The sequence below is a fragment of the Talpa occidentalis genome, unplaced genomic scaffold (assembly GCF_014898055.3).
Source record: "Talpa occidentalis isolate TD23 unplaced genomic scaffold, MPIMG_talOcc4v2.1 talOcc4.6, whole genome shotgun sequence".
In the NCBI taxonomy this organism is placed as follows: domain Eukaryota; kingdom Metazoa; phylum Chordata; class Mammalia; order Eulipotyphla; family Talpidae; genus Talpa; species Talpa occidentalis.
Window position 1 is genome coordinate 118644870 of NW_023604972.1, and position 22820 is coordinate 118667689.

Consider the following 22820-nt stretch of genomic DNA (forward strand, 5'->3'; position numbering starts at 1 on the left):
ATTTAAAGCACTCCTTTCAAATTAATAAGTATTTCTTAAATGATCACTTGTCAGTGTTTGTTTTTTTTTTTTTACTAGGTCGCTGTATTGACAGCAAGTTAGAATGCAATGGAGAAAATGACTGTGGAGACAATTCAGATGAAAGAAATTGTGGGAGAACAAAAGCAATATGCCCTCGGAAGTATGACCCGATCCCGAGTGTACAGCTGATGGGCACAGGGTATGTAACATCTTTTCATTTTTTAGGGAGAAAAGGCATCTCAGAGCTAGTGAATTGTAGGCAACAGTGAAGTGATGAAACACATCATTGTCCATTAACCCCATCTCCATTAACCTCTTATTACTCCCACCTGCCTGATTCTGTACTTGGCTGTTAGGCTCAGAGTGGAACCGATCATGATTCTCACACCTAGGGAATAAAAGAATTTTGCATTTAGTTTTTACCAGTGACACTATAAGACCTTTTTTTTTAAAAAAGATTTATTTATTTATACAAGAACCGGGGTACAGGCCAGATGTGCGGGAGGGTGAGAGGATTCACCAGAGACAGAGTGGGGAACAGAACAGGCAGACTGACGAAATACACTGCTGAGGGGAGCAGCAGGTGAGACAGGAGAGGTCTGCTGCACCATGTGGGTTTCTCTGTCGCTGGATCGAACCTGCACTGCAGAGGCTGCGGACAGCTTCACTGTGCAGTGCTCAACCACCTGCGCCACCAGGGATGCCCTATAAGACCTTCTTAAACACAGTTTGTTTTAATTCTCACCTATCATCTGACAGTTTTGGACTGGATAGGGACGAACTGGTGGGAGACCAGTCAAGTAGGAAGGTGCCAGGATGGATTCCTGGGGTCTTGAATGAGCAGATAACCACTCAAAAAGATAGCAAGAAGTAAAGTGAATATAACTAGGATAATCAAAACTTCCTCTCATTTGGACTATGTACTGCCTGGGTAAGTCAGCATAGTCTCAGAGGAGGAAGGCAAGACCATCTCATTCTATGTGTGCCTGTCCAGGTCTACCAGCTAGCAAATGGTGGGAGCAGGACTCAAATCCAAACTTTAGAACCCAGGTTATTCCGACTATTTCATGCTAATTCAGCACAATATCCACTTTAGAAATGGAATTATAATGGAAGAAAACTTGAGGAAAACCGTGCACTTTTCCTCTCAAACTTTGTACTCAGAAATTCTAATGCTCCTATTTCAGAAATTGTGATATTCCTATTTCAGGTCATTAGGACACTGGAAGTTTGGGAAGAGATTCTGAGTTCATTAAACTGAGGTAATGTCTTAGACAACTTTAGGAATATAAGAAAAGTCAATGAAAACAAAAGAACCAAGCCTTAGTTGAAAGTGTAAGAAAAATCAGTAATCTCCCTTTTCCTATGGCAAAAGCGCTCAAATTTTTGGCCAAAAAACTTCATGTTGGGCTTTTTTTTAAAAAAAGTATTCACCTATATCCCCAGACTTGCATAATATGAAAACTTGAGGCACCCCAAGCAGCAGTATCTCAAATATAACCTCATTTGATTAGAATGAAAACTAGAAGATATTGAACCAAATGCAAGGACAGCAATAAAAGAGAACACCATTAGTCTGGAAGTAAGAGGAGCGAGATTCTAGACCTAGTTCTGTACTAACTACATCACAACCAAGTTATTGAGCATCTCTGGGTCAGTTTCCTCATCTGACCCAGATTTTGTATGACTATAAGCTGATTTCAGGCTCTGTCCTAAGAATTCTTAATTAGAATTAATTTCCATGAGAGTGCTCCAACATCTCTTATCAATATGCAGAAATGGTTTCTTCTTTTCATTTGCCTGGAAGAAAACCTCAGCCAAAACTCCCACTGATAATCACATTTTCTGATGTTCTGATTGATGAGAGATGACATTACCCCTCACCTTTTGCCCAGTTGGTCTAGACTTTGGAGTTACAGATGGGGAGCACCACATGCTATGTGTACTTTGGCAGAAAGACTGTGTGGCCTGTTGCCAACGAGAGCTGTTGTCCCGAGGATTCTCAGAAGTGAGCAAAACCTACTGCCTCTGGCACATCCAGTTCTTTCCAAGCCTCCCTAGAGACTGAGGATTTTGAGTACTGCTTACCGGAATTCTTTCCAATCTTCTGGCCTTAGAATCTCTACTACCACAATACATTTCTCCACAAGAGGTAGCTTCCTGGGTGGCCTTACCTCTTTTTTAAATGGTATCTCTCCAAGAAAGAATTTAACAAGACAAAGCAAAATTCGTGCATTGCCATCACAGTCACAGTTCCTAAAGCAAGAACCAGGCAATAAGACCATGCATTTTGTTTTTCCTGAGACTCAGCCAAGTTACAAATACACACACACATATGCACATACACGTAAACATATTTGCATACACATGCATTTTAATATATGTATAGATAAGAAATTTTAACTAAATTCAAAAGTTACCAAATATGGCTCAAGTTAGACAGGAATACTTCAGTACCTAAAATATTAAAGGTCATGATGTATTTGAAACATCAAAATATTGAAAGTTAATTTGAATACCTCAGAAGGGAGGAGGAAGAATAGAGCTGAAAATTGCTGCAGAGTCAACTGAGTTTCCGAAAGTTTCCTCAGGGATGCCCTGAGAGTCACCTTCATAAATATTCTACCCTCAGGCTCTCTGCAAGCCGCTGCTACTTTCATAGATCCCTCATGACCTGGAGGCCATTTTTCTCAAATCTTTCTTATGAATTTATGACAAATTCAGAAGTATATAGTGAAAGGCAACATAAAAAATCAACATTTTTTTTGTCCTCAATGATCCCTCCTAACTCAGAAAATGTAAAAGTATGAGAGCTACACCCCTGTATAAGTCATGATAACTTGTTTAGAAATTTATTCCCAGACAATCTCCTCACACTGCCTCCTTCAAATGCTCGCTGATAGAAATCCAATTGTAAATGAAAACAAACCTGAAATTGCACTGCCACCATTTGAATATGAGAGGTTTGTTAGAGAAACCACTGGACTAACTTCTTTTTTAAAAAATACTTTTTAAGGTACAATTCCCATGCCATGTGAATTAAAAATTTAAAGTATACAATTATATTTTATTTTAATGTACTAGTATGTTTAAGTGTCAATATATTCAAATTTAGATAATCAGTCTGAATTATTACAATCTAATTTCTGACAGTTTCAGCATCACTCAAATAAAACCTGTACCAATCGGAAATCAGTTTCCAGTTGTCCCCTTCCCACACCTCACTCCTAACCCTAGGCAGTCACTAATCTACTTTCTGTTTATATAAATTTGTTTACTCTAGACATTCCATGTAAATATAATCACACAATCTGCAGTGTTAACTTGCATTCAGGAGACAGAGAGGCAAAGCGTGTTTATTTGGGCAGAGACCATTTCATATATTTTCTATTTCCTCATCACATGTAATTCAGCATTACTAACTATTTTATCACAAAACTTTTTTTCACAGAATACATATTAACATGTGAAAGAATTTAGAACATTATTGACATCTTGGAGAAGGTTTTCATGTACCACGAGACAACTCAAATACTTGATTTGTGCTTACCTAATCTCTATATGCCTCAGTTTTCTCATTTGTAAAATGAGTATGATAATATCTTTATGTCATATGGTTATTATAATTATTTTATAAATATCTACTACTACATATAGGTCAAACGGTGCTTGACTTATAGTAAATAGCATGTATTTGTTAAATAACTTTTAAATAATATAGTTATCAATAAAAACTAATGCTGTTACAATTCTATTAAAATATGACTACTACTGTTTCATTAACTCTAAGAATTCCTTCCCCATATCTCACTGAAGGAAGTAAATCCTGAAAGGTATTAGTTATGTAACAGTTTATTTCATCCCCTGCTTCAAATGGTTTTGTGAGTTATGCAGTAACTATAATCCTCAAATTTATTTTATGTTGAAAGCCAAAAACAATGGAGTGGAATAAGGAGAACCTAACAGAGCAAGAGTGGCCGAGTTTTTGGCTTCCAGCCTTTATGGAAGACCCATTACAGACTAAAAAAAAAAAGGGGGGGATTTTCTTCAAGTCATTTATCATGAGTCAAAAAAATGTCTAAGAGAGGAATTTCTTTCATATGAATAAGGTAAATTTTACAGTTTGCTCTATGTCTATTGAATTCTTGAACATTACTTTTTTTCTAGATTCCATTATCTAGCAGGAGAGCCCAGAGGAGAAGTTCTTGATAACTCTTTCACTGGAGGAATATGTAAAACTGTCAAAAGCAGTAGAGCAAGAAATCCATACCGTGTTCCGGCCAATCTGGAAAATGTGAACTTTGAGGTATGACAGTTTATCATATCGAACCCTATGCAGTTTAATTATAAACTAAAATTCCAATTAAAAATAGTTATGAATGAAAGGGCAGAATAGAAGGTAATGAACATTTTAAATTACCTATTATTTGTTGGTGTTTATTTCTTCCACAGCCCCAGGAAGTCAGTATTAGTATATCAATTTACAAATAAAAAAAAATCTAAGATACCTATTTGACCAACATAAAAGATCTAGTCAGCAGAGAATCACAGATTCAAGTCCAAACTCCTCAGTCCTCTTCCAGAGACCAGAGCCCATTGTGAAATTTTCAGGAATTTTGCAGCCAACAGTGAAGCATAGCCTTTACTACATATTAAACATATAATCTCATAATTAAATAAAAACATTTAAAACAGAGGTGCTAATTACTCAAAATGTATCACTTCTCAATTACTTTGCCACATTTTTACCAACTATGCTATTGAGATTACTTGTAACTATTGTAGCTATATCCTGAAAATACTATGTAAGTGCCACTGAGCATCTGTTCCCAAGTTTGAATTCAGGGAATCACATAGGCAACTTGAAATCAGCATTTGTTTATACACCATGGGAAAAGGAAAATGCTCTGGGAAATCACAGAATATCTCCCAATCCAGAGAGTTAGTTGTTAAACGTTAACCTGCAAACCACTGGGTCCACCACACAACTTGGTAACCCAAGCCTGGACCGCAAGGACAGTGAGGGACAAACAGACTGCAATCCTAATTCAGAATAAGGTAGACTCATTTCACTATCATTGTAGTTCTAAAACCTGTCCAATTTTAAGAAGCTACCTACGCTGATCTCCAACTCTATGTCCTTGAGTTTTAAATAATATAGAACTGCTGGGGAAGGTCATGGTGATAATTATTCAAGCAAACATTTGGAAATAACTAGACCCAAGGTCATAAGCTATTAGTTTACTTCCATTTTTTTCATGGTTTTGTTTATGGGTTTAGCAGGCAGCTGTGCAAATATAAACTATACCTTTGAAAATTGAAAATGATAGAGAAGGAGGGATTCAGCATCAGCAGCATATGATTTTCCTTCTCCTGTAATATTGGAGTTGATTAAGACAGATGAGATGACAGGCTGAGCGGTGCATAAAAATTGGAGAGGATTCTGCAAAGAAGGGAATGGAAGCAGTTGGACTGGAAATTTGAATAGAAGACACAGGAGGAATTCTGTGCCTCAGAGTTCCCCTGCCCCCTCCTCAACTTGCTGGATGCAGAGATCAGGCACCATAAATTCAGTCTCCAAAGTTGTATCACTTACTGAGGAAGGTTCCTTCTTTCCAGGAGTCACTGCTTTGCTGTTGACTGTCTGCTAAGCATTTGTGGTCGCCAGCAGACTGCAGAGCATGACACTGCCAGACTTTGATTCTTCCAAAGATCTCTTGGTGCATCCAGAGCCTGAAAGTTTCAAAACTCTGCAATCCCTCAAATCCTCCCTAGTTTCTTGTGAAGGTCACAGCTGCAGGTTTCATCTCTATCCCTTGCATCTCAGAAAACCAGGGGTGACTCTGTCTCCATCCCTCCCATCTCTTAATTCTCTCCTGCCTCTCCCTCCTTTAAACACAAAAGCAAATGTGTCAAGGATATCAGCCCATAAAATAGTCAGGATGGGCTCAGAAGGAATCTAGCAATAATACATAAAATGGAAATTTAAACTTTTTTCTTGGAATCTGGTTAACATCATCTCCTAGAGAAATGTGGGAAAATGGAGTTTGTCAGAGCACACTAGAGGTTCTTTACACACAACTAGAAGACCTCATCTTCCTCCTTTCAAAAGTTTCCTTGGCTTCTATATTCCCTTTCATGGAACAGGATTCCCACTCCACTACCTCCCTCCCTTCCCTTCTCCCCCCTACACACACACACACACACACACACACACACACACACACACACACACACACACACACACCCTACTCATTTACCTGGTGAACTACTTCTGTTGATTTACCTCCTAAATATTCTCCAGTTTCTCTTGTCCTAACTTCTTCCATAGCCTTATGTCGTTTTGAAGAGGTGTGGGGTTCAGTGAGCAGGTCCTTGGATTACTTCTGAGAAAAGTTTCATTAAAGTTCCCCTTTCAGTGACATGTGGTGAGTTTCCCCATTTGGCAAAGACTTTTGGTAATATCCAAAAGGACAGGTTTATTATATAAAAAAGGAAAGGAGAAGACAATTGCTTAGGCAGGCAGGAGAGCTGCCTTTTGCTAAGGCAGAAATTGCATTGGGGAATTGTTATGTGATGTGAAATAAATCACTTTTGGGGTGTGACTAGGATGATTTGTAAGTACCAGTGATTCTCTACAATGGCCCTCAATCTCTGTATCCCCACCTCTGGTCTGCCTTTGGATACTTTGTGTAGCAGGTACTCGCTATAGCCCTTAGAGCCTGAGAATTTTTCATTTCTATAGGTGGTTTGACAACTGTGTTCATCATTTCTGGTCTTGTGACACCTCCATCCTAAATTTTCTACTCATTTATTACAATAGTTACTTTTTAAACTGATTTCCTTGACTCCAATATAGTTAATTATGGTTAGTATGTGTTAACTGAAAATAAAGTGTCAAAAAGTTTATTTTTGTCAGTGATAGACAAAGAGTTTATTAGATAATCAAAGTGAGAATTTGAACCTAGGAAGCACTCTAACCCATTTTATTCTTGTGAGGGCTGCAGGGCTGCTCCAATAAACACAAGTTTGAATTTTAGTTTATATAGGTAGGAACAGTGTGTCATTGATTTTAAGAATGTAAATTCTTGAAAGGAGGGGCATCTGGTTCTAAGCTGTCCTAACCTGAAGATATGCTGGTGCTAGAGGAAGGCAATCAAGATTTAATTCCTTCCTTCCTAAAAAAGAACTATTTTTTTAGGAGTTCCTAAAAAAGGACTGTTTTTAGGAAGGAAAAAAAAATGTATCTTTGCATTACAGAGATGCAAAAGTGTGGTATCCACTATTATATCTTCCTTATCTGACTGATTGTCAGTAGGTGTAAAAAGACTGACTTTACTTTCAGAGAGCAGATTTCTGTGTACACAGTGGAGCCTGTGACTGTGGCTTTGCTCTCTGGCCTGCTAAATGGAAAGAGTTGGGGATTTCCCCCAAAAAAATTGCAATATTTTTACACTTGACTTTTGCAAAACACAAATATGATGGTAACACTCCCAATTCTTCATTCAATTAATATTTTAAAGAATTTATATGCACATTCAATCCAAATACTTTGGGAAGGTATACAAGTTTGCCTGACCTCAGTTTCCCAGTTCAATCTAATATTGTAGCACTGCTCACCTGTAAACCTGGCCTCCCACCCAGCTAATATACATGGTCAGATTTTCTCTGAGCTTCTGCCCAGAAAATCTTCCTTCCTTACATGCTATTGCCTTTTCCTCTACATGAACACACCTTTACTTATGTAAGTGTAAATTCATTAGACAAAATATTTGTGGTCTGAGTTTTTTAAAGAGGTAACAGCAACTTAAGTTTAAACAGCATTTAGATATGATTGCATTGCTGCTTATCAACTGAGGAGCTTCATTTGTGGACATTTTAAATGCTAACTAGCCTGTACTGCATTATCTGAAAGTTATACTGAACTTTTGATTGTAATGTATTATTGAGCAAGAGCAGCTGGCTTATTTTGTCTTTCTCTGACTAATTGTGCAAACTATTTCATTGTGACATGTTATTTTCCTCACAGTGCCTTTTAATACTGAATATTTTTAAGTTAGGAGAAATTTTTCCCTTGCAAACCAGAAATTATTTCAAAATAAAGAAGTACTCTTCAATCAACTTAAAAAAAACCAAAACAGCCTAGCCATTGTTCTCTTCTTTCCTAGAAGGAAAGGAAATACCCTGTTCCCCTCATTAAAAAGCTGTGGCTGGGCCTCCCCTGGTGGCGCAGCGGTTGAGCGCTGGGTTGAGCGTAGCCTCTTGCAGCGCCAGTTTGATCCCCGGCCACCGGCGAGGGTCCCACAAGAAAAATAAATAAATAAATGAAAAAGCTATGGCTGCTTTTTCTTCTTCTTAAACCCAACAGACAGAACCAATTACTTCTCCTTTGTTTCATAGACGCAGCCAGTAGAGTGCTAATGTCCAACAACCTGAGAATGCCAAGGGGTTGGTGTTGATCCAGCAGGTCCACTCCTAGGAATATACTCAAAGGATACAAAAACACTAATTGAAAAGGAAATCTGCATTCTTATGTTTATTGTAGCATTATTTACAATAGCCCAAATATGGAAACAACCTAAACTCCCCAAAATAGGTGAATGGATCAAAAATTTGTGATATATTTATACAATGGAATATTACTCAATGATCAAAAAAGACAAAATCATGTCATTTGCAGAGACATGGATGTAACTGGAAGGTATTTTGCTGCCCAAAATTAGTAGAAGGAAAAAGATAAATACCAGATGGTCTCACTTATATATGGAATATAGAGAAACTGAATGAAGGATCAGGAAAAAGTCAAAACTAGCAACTGACCATAGAACTGAGGCATACAGCAAAGGAGGGTGTGGAGGGCCAAACCGGGGGAGGAAAGAACACAAGGGAATATGGTGATGGTTCTAAGGTGACAAGGTGATGGGAAAACTGTAGGGACTACAATGATGTAAGAAGAAAATTTTAATTTAAAAAATTAATATAAATATATTTCTTATGCAAATAATATATATAAGTGTATAATATAACATAAGGAAATTACTTATGCAAAAAAAAGAAGGCAAAGGTGTTGGGATAGAACTAAAGCAGATCTGCCCTCTCCTTTTCTATGGCTCAATTTTCAAAAAAATTTCTTAAATTTGATAGCAAAAAGCATTAAATTCACAGGCAGGCTAAAAATAGCCCCCATTGCTTATCACCCCACTAAATCTCAGTTTAGGGAGATAGTTTCCTTGAGGGAGACTTTTCTATTATTGCCTTTCTGGGGTTATAGTTTGTGGCAGTCCCATTGATAGCACAATACTTAGCACATTGAATTAAGTGTCTGATTGTCTCTCTCCTAATTAATGACTCCCTGAAGATAGGGACCAACATTATTTCTTTGCTAGGAAAATGTTCCCAGTAAGTATTTGTTGCATGCGTGGAGGTATGAAAGATCATTGCAGTAGATAGTCATAGGTCGCTCCTGTATTTACTAAGTTATGTCTTATTTCATATGAATTTTCCCCCAGGTACAAACCAAGGAAGATGATTTGGAAACAGATTTCTATGAGGATTTAATTCCTTTTGAAAAGAGTAATAATCAACAAGCTTCTGGTTCAAGGGGAGACTCGGACTTTTTTCTTGTACCAATTTTTTATTTCTCAGGTAAAATGCAAAGCAGTCGCCATAAGTCTAGCTTCAAACAAGCTGTTCAAGCCTCCCACAGTAAGGTAATAAAAATGGCTCCAGGTCTTTTCACTCTCTCTTGAAAGTTAACATTAATTCCAGAAATCATGTAATGATAAGGGAAGAGTTTTTATTAATATCAAATCAGTAGGATTTCTAATACAGATATAAAAAGTTTTAACTTTGTTTTGTTATATCTCACTTCAAAAGTGATACAGGTAATATGGATGATGCTTCCTTTTTGCATGTGTTTATGGCTGTGTTTCCTTTATTTTAACATTTCTTTGTGTTATTGTTTTAGGTGACATTAATATTTTATTTTTTATTGAAGTAACATTGCATTATAGCATTATATAATTTTCAGGTGTTTGTCATTGAGAATCACATGTCTAAGTTCACTGTTAAAAATCCAAATCTATCCTTCACCATACCGTTGCCTGCTTTCCCCTGCTTTATCAACTCCCCTTCCCTCTTTCCTTCTGCTAGCGACTAATTGGCCTTATTTTTGTTGCATTTAATTTGTTTATTTGTTTTCTCTATATGCTACCCGTGGGTGAAAACATACGGTTTTTGTCTTTTTTTTCTGTTTCGCTTATTTCATTAAATGTAATCCCCTCTAGTTTCATACATATTGTTTCAAATGTCAGGTTTCATCTTTTTTATAGCTTAGTAGTATTCCATTGTATTTGCCATGTCTTCTTTGTCTATTTTCTACTTGATAAGCATTTAGGTTGTTTCTAGTTCTTGGCTATTGCAAAACAGTGGTGCAATCAACATGAGGAAGCACATATTTCTTAGAATTATTACATTTTGCTTTTTAATCTGCAATTTTCAGGGCTTGGCTAGGAAAGTCCAGCTAGTTTACATTTAATATACTCAATATCAAGACAATGATTAATCATGATTTGATACTTTTTGTTCTGGTATGGCCCTTTTGGCTAGTCTGGCAGCCCACTTGTTTGGGCCTGAGATTAGAGCAGGACTCACCAATCAACAATTTTAGTCCACCTATTCGTATAGGACTTGTGGGTATGGTAGACTAAGATTTAATTTCCCTGTTTAATCAAGATGTTCAGTGACCCAGTCAGTAGTCCAATTCCCTTGTTCTAACAGGATGCTGGGCAACTTAATTAATGATTCAATTCCCTTGTTCAAACAGGCAGCTCACATCTAACCAGTTAGCAAATTCATTTTCTTCCCCCCAGATTCTCTTATACCACAGATATTTAATTATAGAAGAAAAAGAAGCAGATGAAGGAATATTAGTGTTTGAAAATGTATCCTTACATATTGAAAGAGATCCAAACTCTCCAAAGTGCAGGCTGGTGTGCTGAGGCTGATATATGTGCATATAAATCCAATATCATTAACATTGCCAGGAATTTATAGAAAAGGGGTTTGATTTCCTCTAGATTTTTATTTGCTACAACTGTCTTTTAAAAAAGTAACTGTTGCTCACTGTAACTACTACTCTATGGAATATTTCTACTTCCCAAAGAGATGAATGGAGAGACTTAACCATGAATCATAGAACCTGTGAGGGTAGAGAAAAGGATGGATAAAATATGGAAGCAATGAGGTAGACTGCTGAAGGATACCTTTCTGTAACTCCTCCTGCCTTTGCCATAGTGTCACTCATATTTTTATTTATTAATTCATTCATACACTTATAAAAACATGAGCCTGTTAAACACTTTTTAGGTGGCTTTTTTAAGCATTCGCTTAAACTTCAAAAGAACCTGAAAGATCAGGGTAGATATTTTAATACCATTATTGCAGAAGAGAAAAATAAAGCCTAGTCTATATATTTAGTTTTAATTCAACAAGAATTTCTCAAATACCTACCAGATGTCAGGCATTATAGTGAAGTCCAAGAAGCTAGGCTATTTCTTATGATCTTACAATGAGTAAGTTAGTAGAATTAAAAATTCAAATCATTACATTATACTTCAAGCTATTTGTTCATTTACTCATTTATTCATAATTTCAGTAAAATATGTAGAGTACAGCTCTGGTGATATGAACATGTAAAAAGAAAGGGAGTGACTAAAATACATTCCTTTTATAACATGAATTTTTATTTCACTTTTGAAGGGATTATGAGTCATATGATAGCCTCATATTTACCAAATTATATTTTGAAAACAGAGTAGTATCAGAAATTACTTAGAAATAAAATTACATATCCACTTCCCTTAATTTATTGATTTTGAGTATCTGACATTGGGCAAGGTTCAGGCTTTTTTTAAGTACTCCAGCATGCTCTGATATCACATTCAAGCTTAGAAATAATTGCATAAAAATAGTCAATGATGAGGAGGGATGGATAGATAGATATCTATAACATATAGATATATAGACACATAGATCCATATCATCAGTCCTGACATAAAGACTTGTTTCACAGAATTGGTTTATAAATGCTTCAAACATGCTAGAAAATACTTCTAAACCCTTATTTGTAGGTAAACCATTGTTATTTGATGCTATAATAGTTGCTCCAAAGTGTAAACATTTAGGGCTACTCATAATATCAGGTGCAAACATATGCAACTCTGATACTATTTTTGACATACAAATATAATAACTTAATGTGTTTCAACCCAATATGACTGCTGTCTTAGATTTATTAGATCTGAACAGAATAAGGAAATATCAGACTAAACAGAAAATGCTACTGCAACCTCTCTTGGTCATCAAATAGTGAAAACAAGATACCACTGACTTCAGAATCAATCCATGTCCTTCAGAGGAGCTTAGTGCTTTATCTACTTATTTTGTCAATCACAGATCAGGCTGAAATTTGTTTGGCAGATAGTCTCTTTCAAAGTTAAAATACCAGTTACCTCAGGAAGAGTATGTGCTTCTCTGACTTACTTTATGAAATTGAATTCACAAAAAGTGGTTAATATAAAGCAAGACCCCACAAAATATTGAAAGAGATCATGCATATGTGATTTATAATGTACTAGCACATGTTTTTAATTTAAAATTTTTTTTCAGTCACCATGCACTGGTAAGTGGGATGCTTGTGCTAAGCTGAGTCACCAAAATTCCACTTGAAGATACAGTTTCAAAGCAACCTAGAAATTTGAACCACCCATTTGGATACCCATGTCCAAACAGGCATTTGAAGCACTCAAGGTGTGAGTGTGTTTCTTCCCTGAAGTACACCCTCCTCTGACTTTCAAAAACTAAGGTTCTGTGACAAAATGCAAGTATTAAACTTAAAAATAGAATTGATGGGCACTTAAAATATAAGCTTCACAAAGACACAAACTTGTCCTCCTTGTTCACTTCTGTGTCCACAATATCTGAGGTAAGTGATAAATGAGAAGACAAGAAGGAGAGAGGGTATGAAGGAAGAAGAGGAAAAGGAAAAGAGAAGCAGAACGGGGCCTTTTCCAATCCTTGTATTACTTTTTTTTTCTTCTTGTTAACAACCATTTTGTAATATAGTAATAGTATATAGGAAAGTGACTTTAATAATCTTTAGCTACAATAAATGGCGGTGGTTGTTGTTTTGCTGAAATGTGCTCTGCTCTCTATTACAGTTGCTCACACTCTACAAATGGCTAAAATTGAGAGATCAGACAGATGTATACTTTTTTTTTTTAAAGAATAGTATATGTGGATACAATCATAAATTTTATTGGCTATGTAGAACAGTCTGATGGAATGAGATTTTGAGCATAATGCGAACCACTTAATAGTAAATGAACCTGAGATAACAATAAACAAGTAACAACCCTCAGTCAGATACTCTACTTATGGGTAGAGAAGTGAAAATATAAATAATTTTGTTTTATTTTACCCCTTAAATAATTTTGAATCATAGCATTTTGGAGTGAAAAGGAGTGTGAAATGTCACCTGCTGTGCAGGCCTCATCTGTGCAATGGGAAACATTTCACAGATAACTCAGTCTAAAGAATTTATATGTTTTTTACCAGTCAGTGTCAAAACTGTGATTTGAATATTAGTTGCATGAGTTTCCAGTAGAAATTTTACAGAATCCTTTTTCAATTATTTGCATTGCCAAGGAATTACAAGTAAAAACTCAGTAAGGATGCAGCCATGATTGTTCATTTCTGATAATTGACCTAATTTGGGTAGAGAATATATGGCTCAGTAACACAGTTTACATTACTGAGATAATCTTATCTGATTAGCACTTTGAAGACTCTCAGGTACTAAAAAGTAAAGAGAACATTATGATTTTGTATGTGAGAACTTGCAGTAGACTTAAAATTGTTGTAATATTATGGTAGAAATGACCATCACATGACATCAGCATGGCAATTACATGACCATCACATGATATTGTGTGCTGATCATTTGATGTTATCATGGCCATATTATGCCATTAGTGTAACCATCATATGACATCAGCATGATGGTCACATGCCAATAGTGTGACCATTACACAAAGCTGGTGTGATCATTACATGACATTAGCATGACCACAGCATGACATTTGCATGATGATAACCTGACATCAGCATGGCATTGGCATGGCATTTGTATGACCACATAATATCAACATCATAATAGCATGATATTTGGCTGGCTACCACATGGCATTTGCATGGCATTTGCATAGCGTTAGCACAATAACCCCATGACATTAACATGACCATCACACAACCTTTACATGACATTAGTGTGATCATTACATCACATTAAATTCACATGACCATTGTATTAATATTAGAATGACTGCTGTCTGACATTAACATGACCACATTAATGTCTCATGACATCACATGGTGATTTCATGACATTCCCATGACTGTCACATTAGTCATGTGATGTTTGTGACTAGCACATGGCATTCACATGACCATCACATGCCTGCTTGTGGTGGTCATGCTAATGTCATGTGATGTGGTGGTCATGGGAACATCATGTGAATGTTGTGAAAATCAATGACATTTAAATTCTCGATATAGCAAACTTTCATTACCTGTAATCATCTTTTTTTGTTTACTCTTCCATTTAGGATTCTAATTTTATTAGGATCCATAAAGTGATCAAAGTCTTAAATTTCACCATGAAAACTAAAGATCTGCAGCTCTCTGACGTCTTTTTAAAAGCACTTAACCATCTGCCCCTTGAATACAACTCTGCTTTGTACAGCCGGATATTTGATGACTTCGGGACTCACTATTTCACTTCTGGCTCCTTGGGGGGTGTGTATGACCTCCTCTATCAGTTTAGCCGAGAGGAACTAAAGAGTTCAGGTATGCTTTCTTCAGCCCTCATTTTTCTGATAGAATAACATGCAATACATTTTTCCTCTTGCTCTATTATTTAAAATTTTCTTTTTTATTGGCTTATTTAGACCCTGCTTTGTTTCCAAAATGATATGAAGAACAATGAAAAGTACATACTCAAGTAAATGAAATAGAAATAGATAATTAGAACCAAAAATAAAAGAAAAATAAATATGCCTAATTTCTGTGATTTGGGCATCATATTTAATCTTCAAAGTTCCTGATGTCTAGGACCATCATCAGTTACACAGTAATAGTTAGTTACCCAAAAAAGGGAGATGTATGCCATTACCTCAAGGGAAATGTAATTTGTCCTGAAACCAAATTCTAAAAAAAATAATTTACTTACATCATTTTATAATAGATGATAATTTATAGAATAATAATTTATACCACATTTATACATTTACTAGCATTCTTTTTTCTTTCACTGATTTTAACTAAAAGTCAAGGACATACACTAAAGGATAATTAAGGATTTGGCAAGAAACTAGCTAATTGTGGGCCAGATAACATTTAATAGTAGTAAAACTTGAAACCAAATGGGTAGAACTTTTATTTGGGGAAAAGTTGCAACCTTGTATTTTGGGTTATATTCAGTGATATTTCCCATATGAAACAACAATATAAACAATATAAACAAACCTTTGTTTATAAATAAATCTTGGTTCCTTTGGTATTATTAAAAATGGGTTATTATTGCTGTTTATGAAACTTTGGATACATTTCTTTTCAGCTTCCTGTGAAATGACAGAGTTTCCATGAGATGATTTGTCATTTCTTGAGAACTTGATTAGAAAAGTGTATAGTAATCAGAATCCAACTGGCCAATTCTCCCAAATAAAATAGAACTCTTGATCATTTAATATTTGTATAAAAGAAAACAGGAATTTATTTAAAAAATCAATATCAGTCCAAATCTGGGGTCAGTAGACTTCCAATTCCTCTGTCCTTAAATCTCTCTATGGCAAATACTAATGATTAATGGCTCTGCCCTGAGTCCTTCCAAACCTTAATATCCCTCCTGATACACTTTCTAAAACAGAAAATGGCATAAATGTTTTTAAGAAGGATTTTCAGTAAGAGTATCTTTAAAAACTTGTACCTGTCAGAGTTACAGAAATCCAAAAGATTTATCCTGTGATAGGATTTCCAAATTGCCTACCCTCTTTGTTTCTTTTCAGTTATCCTTTCCACTGGAGCAGTGTTTGCAGGGTGAATTTGATGTCTATTGCCACCAAGAATAGCATCAACATTAATTTGGGCAAAAATTGCTAGGGGAAATCTCTGGCCCTTGACTTGGTTTCATCTCACCCTTGGGATGAAATTATTCTGGTCACTGCTGCTGTAGCCCAAAGAATAATTTCTCACTTGATAAGCTATACTCATTATGCATTCAGAGTAAGATCGCTAAAGCTTAAAGATCAGGTAAGTTAAAGAACTTTAGTTCTTTAGTCAACCATCCAGTATTTTAATAGTTGAACCTGTATAGCCAAATTAAAACGTGAAAAACTATACTTTCCTACTGAAACATTCCTGCCTTCCATCTCTTTCTCTATAAATAAAGTGGCGAAGGCAGACAGACACATACACATAAGGAGAAAGAAAAGGAAGTTATGTATGTGATAGGGAACTAGAAATGTATAACCATACATATCAACTTATACACACACACTGTGTGTGTGTGTGTGTGTATATATAGTATTTATAGTGTATATATATATACATACATATATATAGTGTGTATATATATAGTATTTATAGTATGTATATATCTCTACATATATTCAACAAGACATACTTGTATGTAATATATGTTCAATAAAAGGAGAGATGCTTCTCAAAGTGACAATAATATTGTTGCACAACTTTAATTGTGGCTAAGATGAAACCCACTAAGACAGAGCAATTATCAATAAAATGGAATTCTCCAAGTGTGCTTATCTAGTTTTTCCCATTCTCTAAATGATCCTATAATTTGACTTCATTCCTTTTCTTTCTATTCTTCCTTCCTTTAGCTAGCCATAACTCTCCCTTTACCTAGAGTGTTGTCTTAGTTTTTGTTTGCTTTATTCAATAAGATTTATATCCCTTGTCATTAATTTTGGGGAAAAAAACTTGAATATTTTATAGTGCTTTCTTTCTCTCAAGAAGAATAAAACTAAATTGCTTTTTTATTTACATCCTTGATTTATTTCTCTATTGTGCAGTGTCCCACAGTCAGTTCAAAACCTTGAGTAAAACTTGACATTGCTTCAGTATGCAAGGTGAAAATTATTTCAAGTATACAGTGAAAACATTAAACAATTTAAAAAATCATAATATGCAGATTGCAATTTAAAACTCTTTTGTTGGGAAGTCATTTTCTCCTCTCCATTAGAGGAGAAAAATTATTCACCTATTATTTACCAGTATGACATTTTTGGCTAGCATTGTTCACCTTTGCACAGTCAGACAAGCTGAGGATATTTCCAAACTACTCATCCCTATGGCCACAGTGAAGAGACAAGTCAAGCTTGAGAGTCCCAAGCAACTCCTTGGCCACTGTGGACAGAGGTCAGGCAGGAAGCTGCAGAGCCTACTGTGGGGAGGAAGAGGATTTCAGAGAAATTCATTGACAAAGCCTTGATATTTTAATCACTGTATGACCATGGTGAACCCTTCACAGATTTTCCTAGAACCCTCAGAAAATTAAATTAGCTATGTCTACAGTTAAATTATGTTATAGTTACCTAATTGGATATATATATTTTAACTTTCACTTATAAATAATACAAACGTAATGAAAGAATGAGAAAAGGGTAAGTGTCAAGGACTAGCACTTGACTCACCTACTTCTAAGAATAATACCAAAAGAAAAATGACTTACTGATTTAGACTGATCAAAACAGCCATCTTTTTTGTGTTGTTAGAGTGAAAGATGCAAGGTATAATGAGAGCTTTACCCAAGAGCTTTTTACTCCCAATTTATAAGGCATCTCTTCAAATGTGGCCGACTATTGAAAACTCTGATACAGGCAGAACTTCTACTCAATTTCATTCCTCAGGAGTTTATGCCTTTAGGTTTCAATTTTACTATTGAACCCAATCTGTACCCCAATTTCTACGAACACTTTTCCCTGCCTAATATAGCCTAAAGCCCTAAATATCAGTATTTTATTCACTTAGCTTTACAGTGCTTAAGAGTTCATATTAAAGCTCTATCTCTCATGTGCTTGTGTTTTGCAAACAATTTTTAACTAAACATCAATAGAACTAGATTCTAATTTTGATGTTGCAAGTAGCAGGTAAGGTGACTTGTAAAGTGATTAAGTGAAAGGAAATATTGGTGCCCCTTAACTTAACCCTGTAGGCAATATCAATGCAGTCTGTAAATAATCAGATGTATTTCTTTGTACTGTATCCCATTCAATCCCTGAAATCCACATACTTTTTTTTTAATTAAAGTATCATTGGTTTAAATTCTTGTTAGTGTTTTGGAAGTATAGGATTTCCACCATCAGGTGTAGCCACCATAGCATACCCACCTCTGAAGCACTTTTAGTCTGCCACCAAGTCCATAGTGCTCTCTCCCCACCTTGTTCTCACCCCTTCCTTCTTTCATTGCTTTAGTTCTATGATCAGCTTTCAAAGGTTAGTTTTAATGTTTGTCATTGCCTGACCTTTGTTTGGTTTCTCTACATTCCATGTGTAAATGATAGCATCCAGTATTATCTTTATCCTTCTGGTTTATTTCTCTTAACATAATCCTTTCTAGCTCCATCCATGTTGCCACAAATGTCATGAGTTTTTTGATCACTGAGTAGAATTCCATTGTGTATTAATACCACATCTTATTGATTCAAAATCTATTTTGGGGGACTTAGATTGTTTCCAGAGCCTACATATATTTCGAGTTTGTTGAAAATAGTGGCAAGCATTATGGTGGGAAAGCGTGATTTAGATACCAAAATCTTCAACAAATGATGTGTGGAAATTTGGCAAACAACAAGAGCAATGAGGATTAAAGGTGTTAGAATTGAATGGCCTAAGCCTCTGAACATCATGGTTTTTACAAGACTTAAAAAACTGTGAGGAGTTATCTTAAGGAAGTAGCACTGAAAAAATAGGAAAATCTCAATCCCCCTCGCACACCTGAATGAGGGAATGAGGCAGTATCAATCTCTTGGGGAAAACAGGGGAAACTATAAAGAACAGTCTAGAATTAACATCAGGAGATAGAGCAGTCAAGAACCTTGAGAAGAAGGGTTCATAGAGTAGGAATTTCTGTAAGTAAAATAAAAGATTTTTGAGGGAGAATTGGAGTAAAAAGCTGGGTTAAGGAGAGGAAGCACTGAGAAGTATGAAAGTAAGTGATGGAGGGGCAGAGGTAGCCAATAAGGTTTACATGTTAGGTGACAGACAGGGAAAAATGTACTGTGGCTTTGGTCTCACAGATTAAACTGTGGCCCAGAAAGAAGGCCTGATACTGGGCAGCAAACAGTGCATGTGCCCTCTCTTGATTTGCAGGGGTGTAGAGTGACCTGTAAAAAGGGAAAACTTAAAGGTTCACTGTGTCGAGGCAATAGAGAGAGACCAACATGATCCCCATGAGAAAGGTCGCAGTGACCTAATGTGCTTCTTAGGACGACTTGTAGGGAGAAAGTAGATACTCAGAAATATATCTCTTGTCAGGCTCTATAAGGGACTGAATCTGTCACTAAAAGCAATTACTCAAGTTTGTAGGATTGCACATGGAGGCTGATAGAGACAACCTGTGGAAACCACAGTGCCTAGGCCTTCAAGCTGGTCTTCGCTGAGTTCTCAATGGCACATTCTCAGTGTTTTTCGTTTGTGCTCTATTTCCTAGGTTTAACAACAGAAGAAGCCCGAAATTGTGTCTCCATTGAAACAACGAAAGGCTTTTTTATTTTTTCAAAAACAGAAGTGGAACACCGTTGTACCACAAACAGGCTGTCAGAAAAATACGAAGGTAACTATAACTCTCTCTAAGCAGTTCACCGAAAGTCCTGAGATTGGCAGTGATGTTAGTGATATATTGCATATGATTGTGCTGTTTTTAGCTTTTCATTTATGTACCTTGTGCAGTGCAGGAAGGGTATAAATAAAGTATTGTTCAGACTACATAAAAGGGGATTATTGATTTTTTCCCCTAGACCAAACTCAATATTATGCATTGTGAAGTAAACATGGTTGTGAACCAGGTTTCCTGTCATTGAGATACCACCTCATACCTTTGAGAATGAGTAATATCAAAACACAAAAACAAAACTGGTGAGGGTGTGGAAAGAAAAGAAGCTTTGTACACTTTTGGTATGAATGTGGACTGGTCCAGCCCTCATGGGAAACAGTACAGTTGTTTCTCAAAATATTAAAAATAGATCTAGACTATAAACCAGCAGTCGACTCCTAGTATCTATCCAGAGAATACAAAGACATTAATTTGAAGGGATATATGCACTTCTATGTTCATTATGTACAATAATGAACCATACTATGTCCAGTATTCAAGTTATAGAAACAACATAAGTGCCCAAAGACAGATGGGCAGATAAGAAAATTTGGATTAGGAAATGGAATACAACTCTTGCTATTTATGACAGCATGGCTGGGCCTGGAGGGGACTGTGCTAAGAGAAATAAGTCAGAAGGAGAAATACTAAATACTGGCAATTGCATTCATATGTGGAATACAGAGAAACAAAACAAGGAACTGACAAAACTAAACTGAAATAAATCCAAGAAATATGATTGCAAAATTAAGGATACTAGAGGATAAGGGAGATTAGGGGTGGGAACCAAGGAAGAAAGAAACTCAAATATGAAATAGATGTCAGAGTCACTTTCAATCAGTGTACGATATATTGGCAAATACTTATTTCTCTTCTGTTTTTATTAAAAAAATATAAAATCTCTAAAAATACATTCCTTATGCCTTTATGTATTATCTTATGCACCTTACCTTGAAAAGCACTGTGCCACTTTCTTCAAAGAAAGGATGTTTCTCATTGTTCTAATAATTCCAGATTATTTTACTGTAGAATTTCTAAACCAGGAGTCAAGGTCTAATCTTTACTGACACTCTAGCATAAACACCAAATTATTGCCATGAATTATCATCTACCTCGCCCACTTCCTTTTCACTTAATTTTCTTTCTCACTACAATTTCCCTTTACTTAATTCTACCCATATTAATTAAAGATAGTATTAGTCAATGAAGTTGTTTTTAAAATTTATCTGAAAGATCTGTACTATATAATTCAACTTTATTTTTTTTAATAATAAATTTTATTTTTATATTCCCCATACTCAACTTTAAAGGGCATTGATTCTAAAGAAACATTGTGTCAACTCTAAACTTGAGGTTTACTTTGTTTTCCCTTGGTTAGTTGTGCTTTTTATTCCTGTCTTTAGGCTTACAAGCATCCTATCAGCTTTTTCTGTAATTGGAAGTCTCCAGCATACCCAGCAACTATAAGCAGTCCTGTTGTTTGTTATCTATATTTACATCCCAGCCCCACTTCTTAGTGACCATGTGATCTAGATCAAATTATATCCAGCTTTAGTGTTCATGTTTATAATAATACATATTCAGGATTGTTGTGGATTACATAAGATAATATTTGCAAAGTGCTTGGTATATACAAAATACTTAATAAATAGTAGTTGTTAGTGCTTCTATTATCGTTTCTATTATTAAACTCCCTAGAGAGATGAAGAGGACTGTTTTTTGCTTTTCACTTAGCTTACTTAATGGGCAACATGACTGTACCATCTACTCCCTACTGTGCAAATAGACTTTCTTTAAAGTTTGAATTTGCAATAAAATTAAATGGGTAATTTTCTGAAACACCTTGCAGGTTCATTTCTTCAGGGAGCAGAGAAATCGATATCCTTGGTTCAAGGTGGGAGGAGTGAATATGCAGCAGCTTTGGCATGGGAAAAAGGGCGCACTGGGCCAGAGGAGAAGATATTTTCTGATTGGTTAGAATCAGTAAAGGAAAATCCTGTTGTGATTGACTTTGAGGTAAGATTAAAAAGTTATTATGGCTGGGCCTCCCCGGTAGCGCAGCGGTTGAGCGCTGGGTTGCGAAGCTGCCCGCGGCCTCTGCAGCGCTGGTTTGATCCCTGGCCACCGGGCAAGGGTCCCACATGGCACGCAGACCTCTCCTGCCGCCTGCTGCTCCCCTCAGCAGTGTAATTCGGTCCTTCTGCCTGCTCTGCTCTCCCCTCTGGCTCTGGTGAATTCTCTCACCCTCCCGCACTTCTGACTGTGCCCAGTGCTTGTATAAATAAATAAATAAATCTTAAAAAAAAAACATATTGACATCTTTAAAAAAAAAAGTTATTATGGCTAAGAGAGCTAAAGTAGTTCTCTAGTGGCCCAAATTATATGTCACACAATTCCTTTTCCGTTTTTCTTCCATATGATAAAGGAAATGTCTTCTGTTGGTGTGCATGTTCCTCATGCTTTTTTAAAAAGTATATATTAAATTACACATCTACTATTTACTTTTTACTGTTCAAACAAGCATTTACTATTCAAACAAGCATTATCTGGTACAGAATTTAGAATTACTACTGTGTGTGAAATACCAGAAAGGGAATTTAGTGAATAAAACTGATCAAACTTACCTAGAGTAAGGCTCCTCATCTCCCCATGTATGTAGTACATTTAATGTTTGTATTTTTCTTGTAATTCTTTATTTGATGAGCATTCCTAGATCTTCCTTTATAGCTCTGTGGGATAAGTGCAATTCTATATCCTGTTTCTTTTTCTATCCACCACTAAGTAAATATACCAGTCTCTCATTTGTTGTAATTACATCAAAGGTGATTTTTATTATTAATGGAATACT

At 35.9% G+C, this 22820-nt stretch overlaps 1 protein-coding gene across 1 annotated transcript in view; it reads left to right on the forward strand.

Annotated features, from left to right (window-relative positions):
• The window catches only part of C6 (complement C6), a 58118-nt gene that overhangs the window by 17407 nt on the left and 17891 nt on the right, over positions 1-22820 (forward strand). The window contains exons 6-11 of the mRNA XM_037529490.2: positions 79-220; positions 4189-4327; positions 9531-9731; positions 14688-14928; positions 19811-19933; positions 21822-21988. Coding sequence (XP_037385387.1) covers positions 79-220; positions 4189-4327; positions 9531-9731; positions 14688-14928; positions 19811-19933; positions 21822-21988 — 1013 coding nt within the window. The remainder of the gene's footprint in view (positions 1-78; positions 221-4188; positions 4328-9530; positions 9732-14687; positions 14929-19810; positions 19934-21821; positions 21989-22820) is intronic.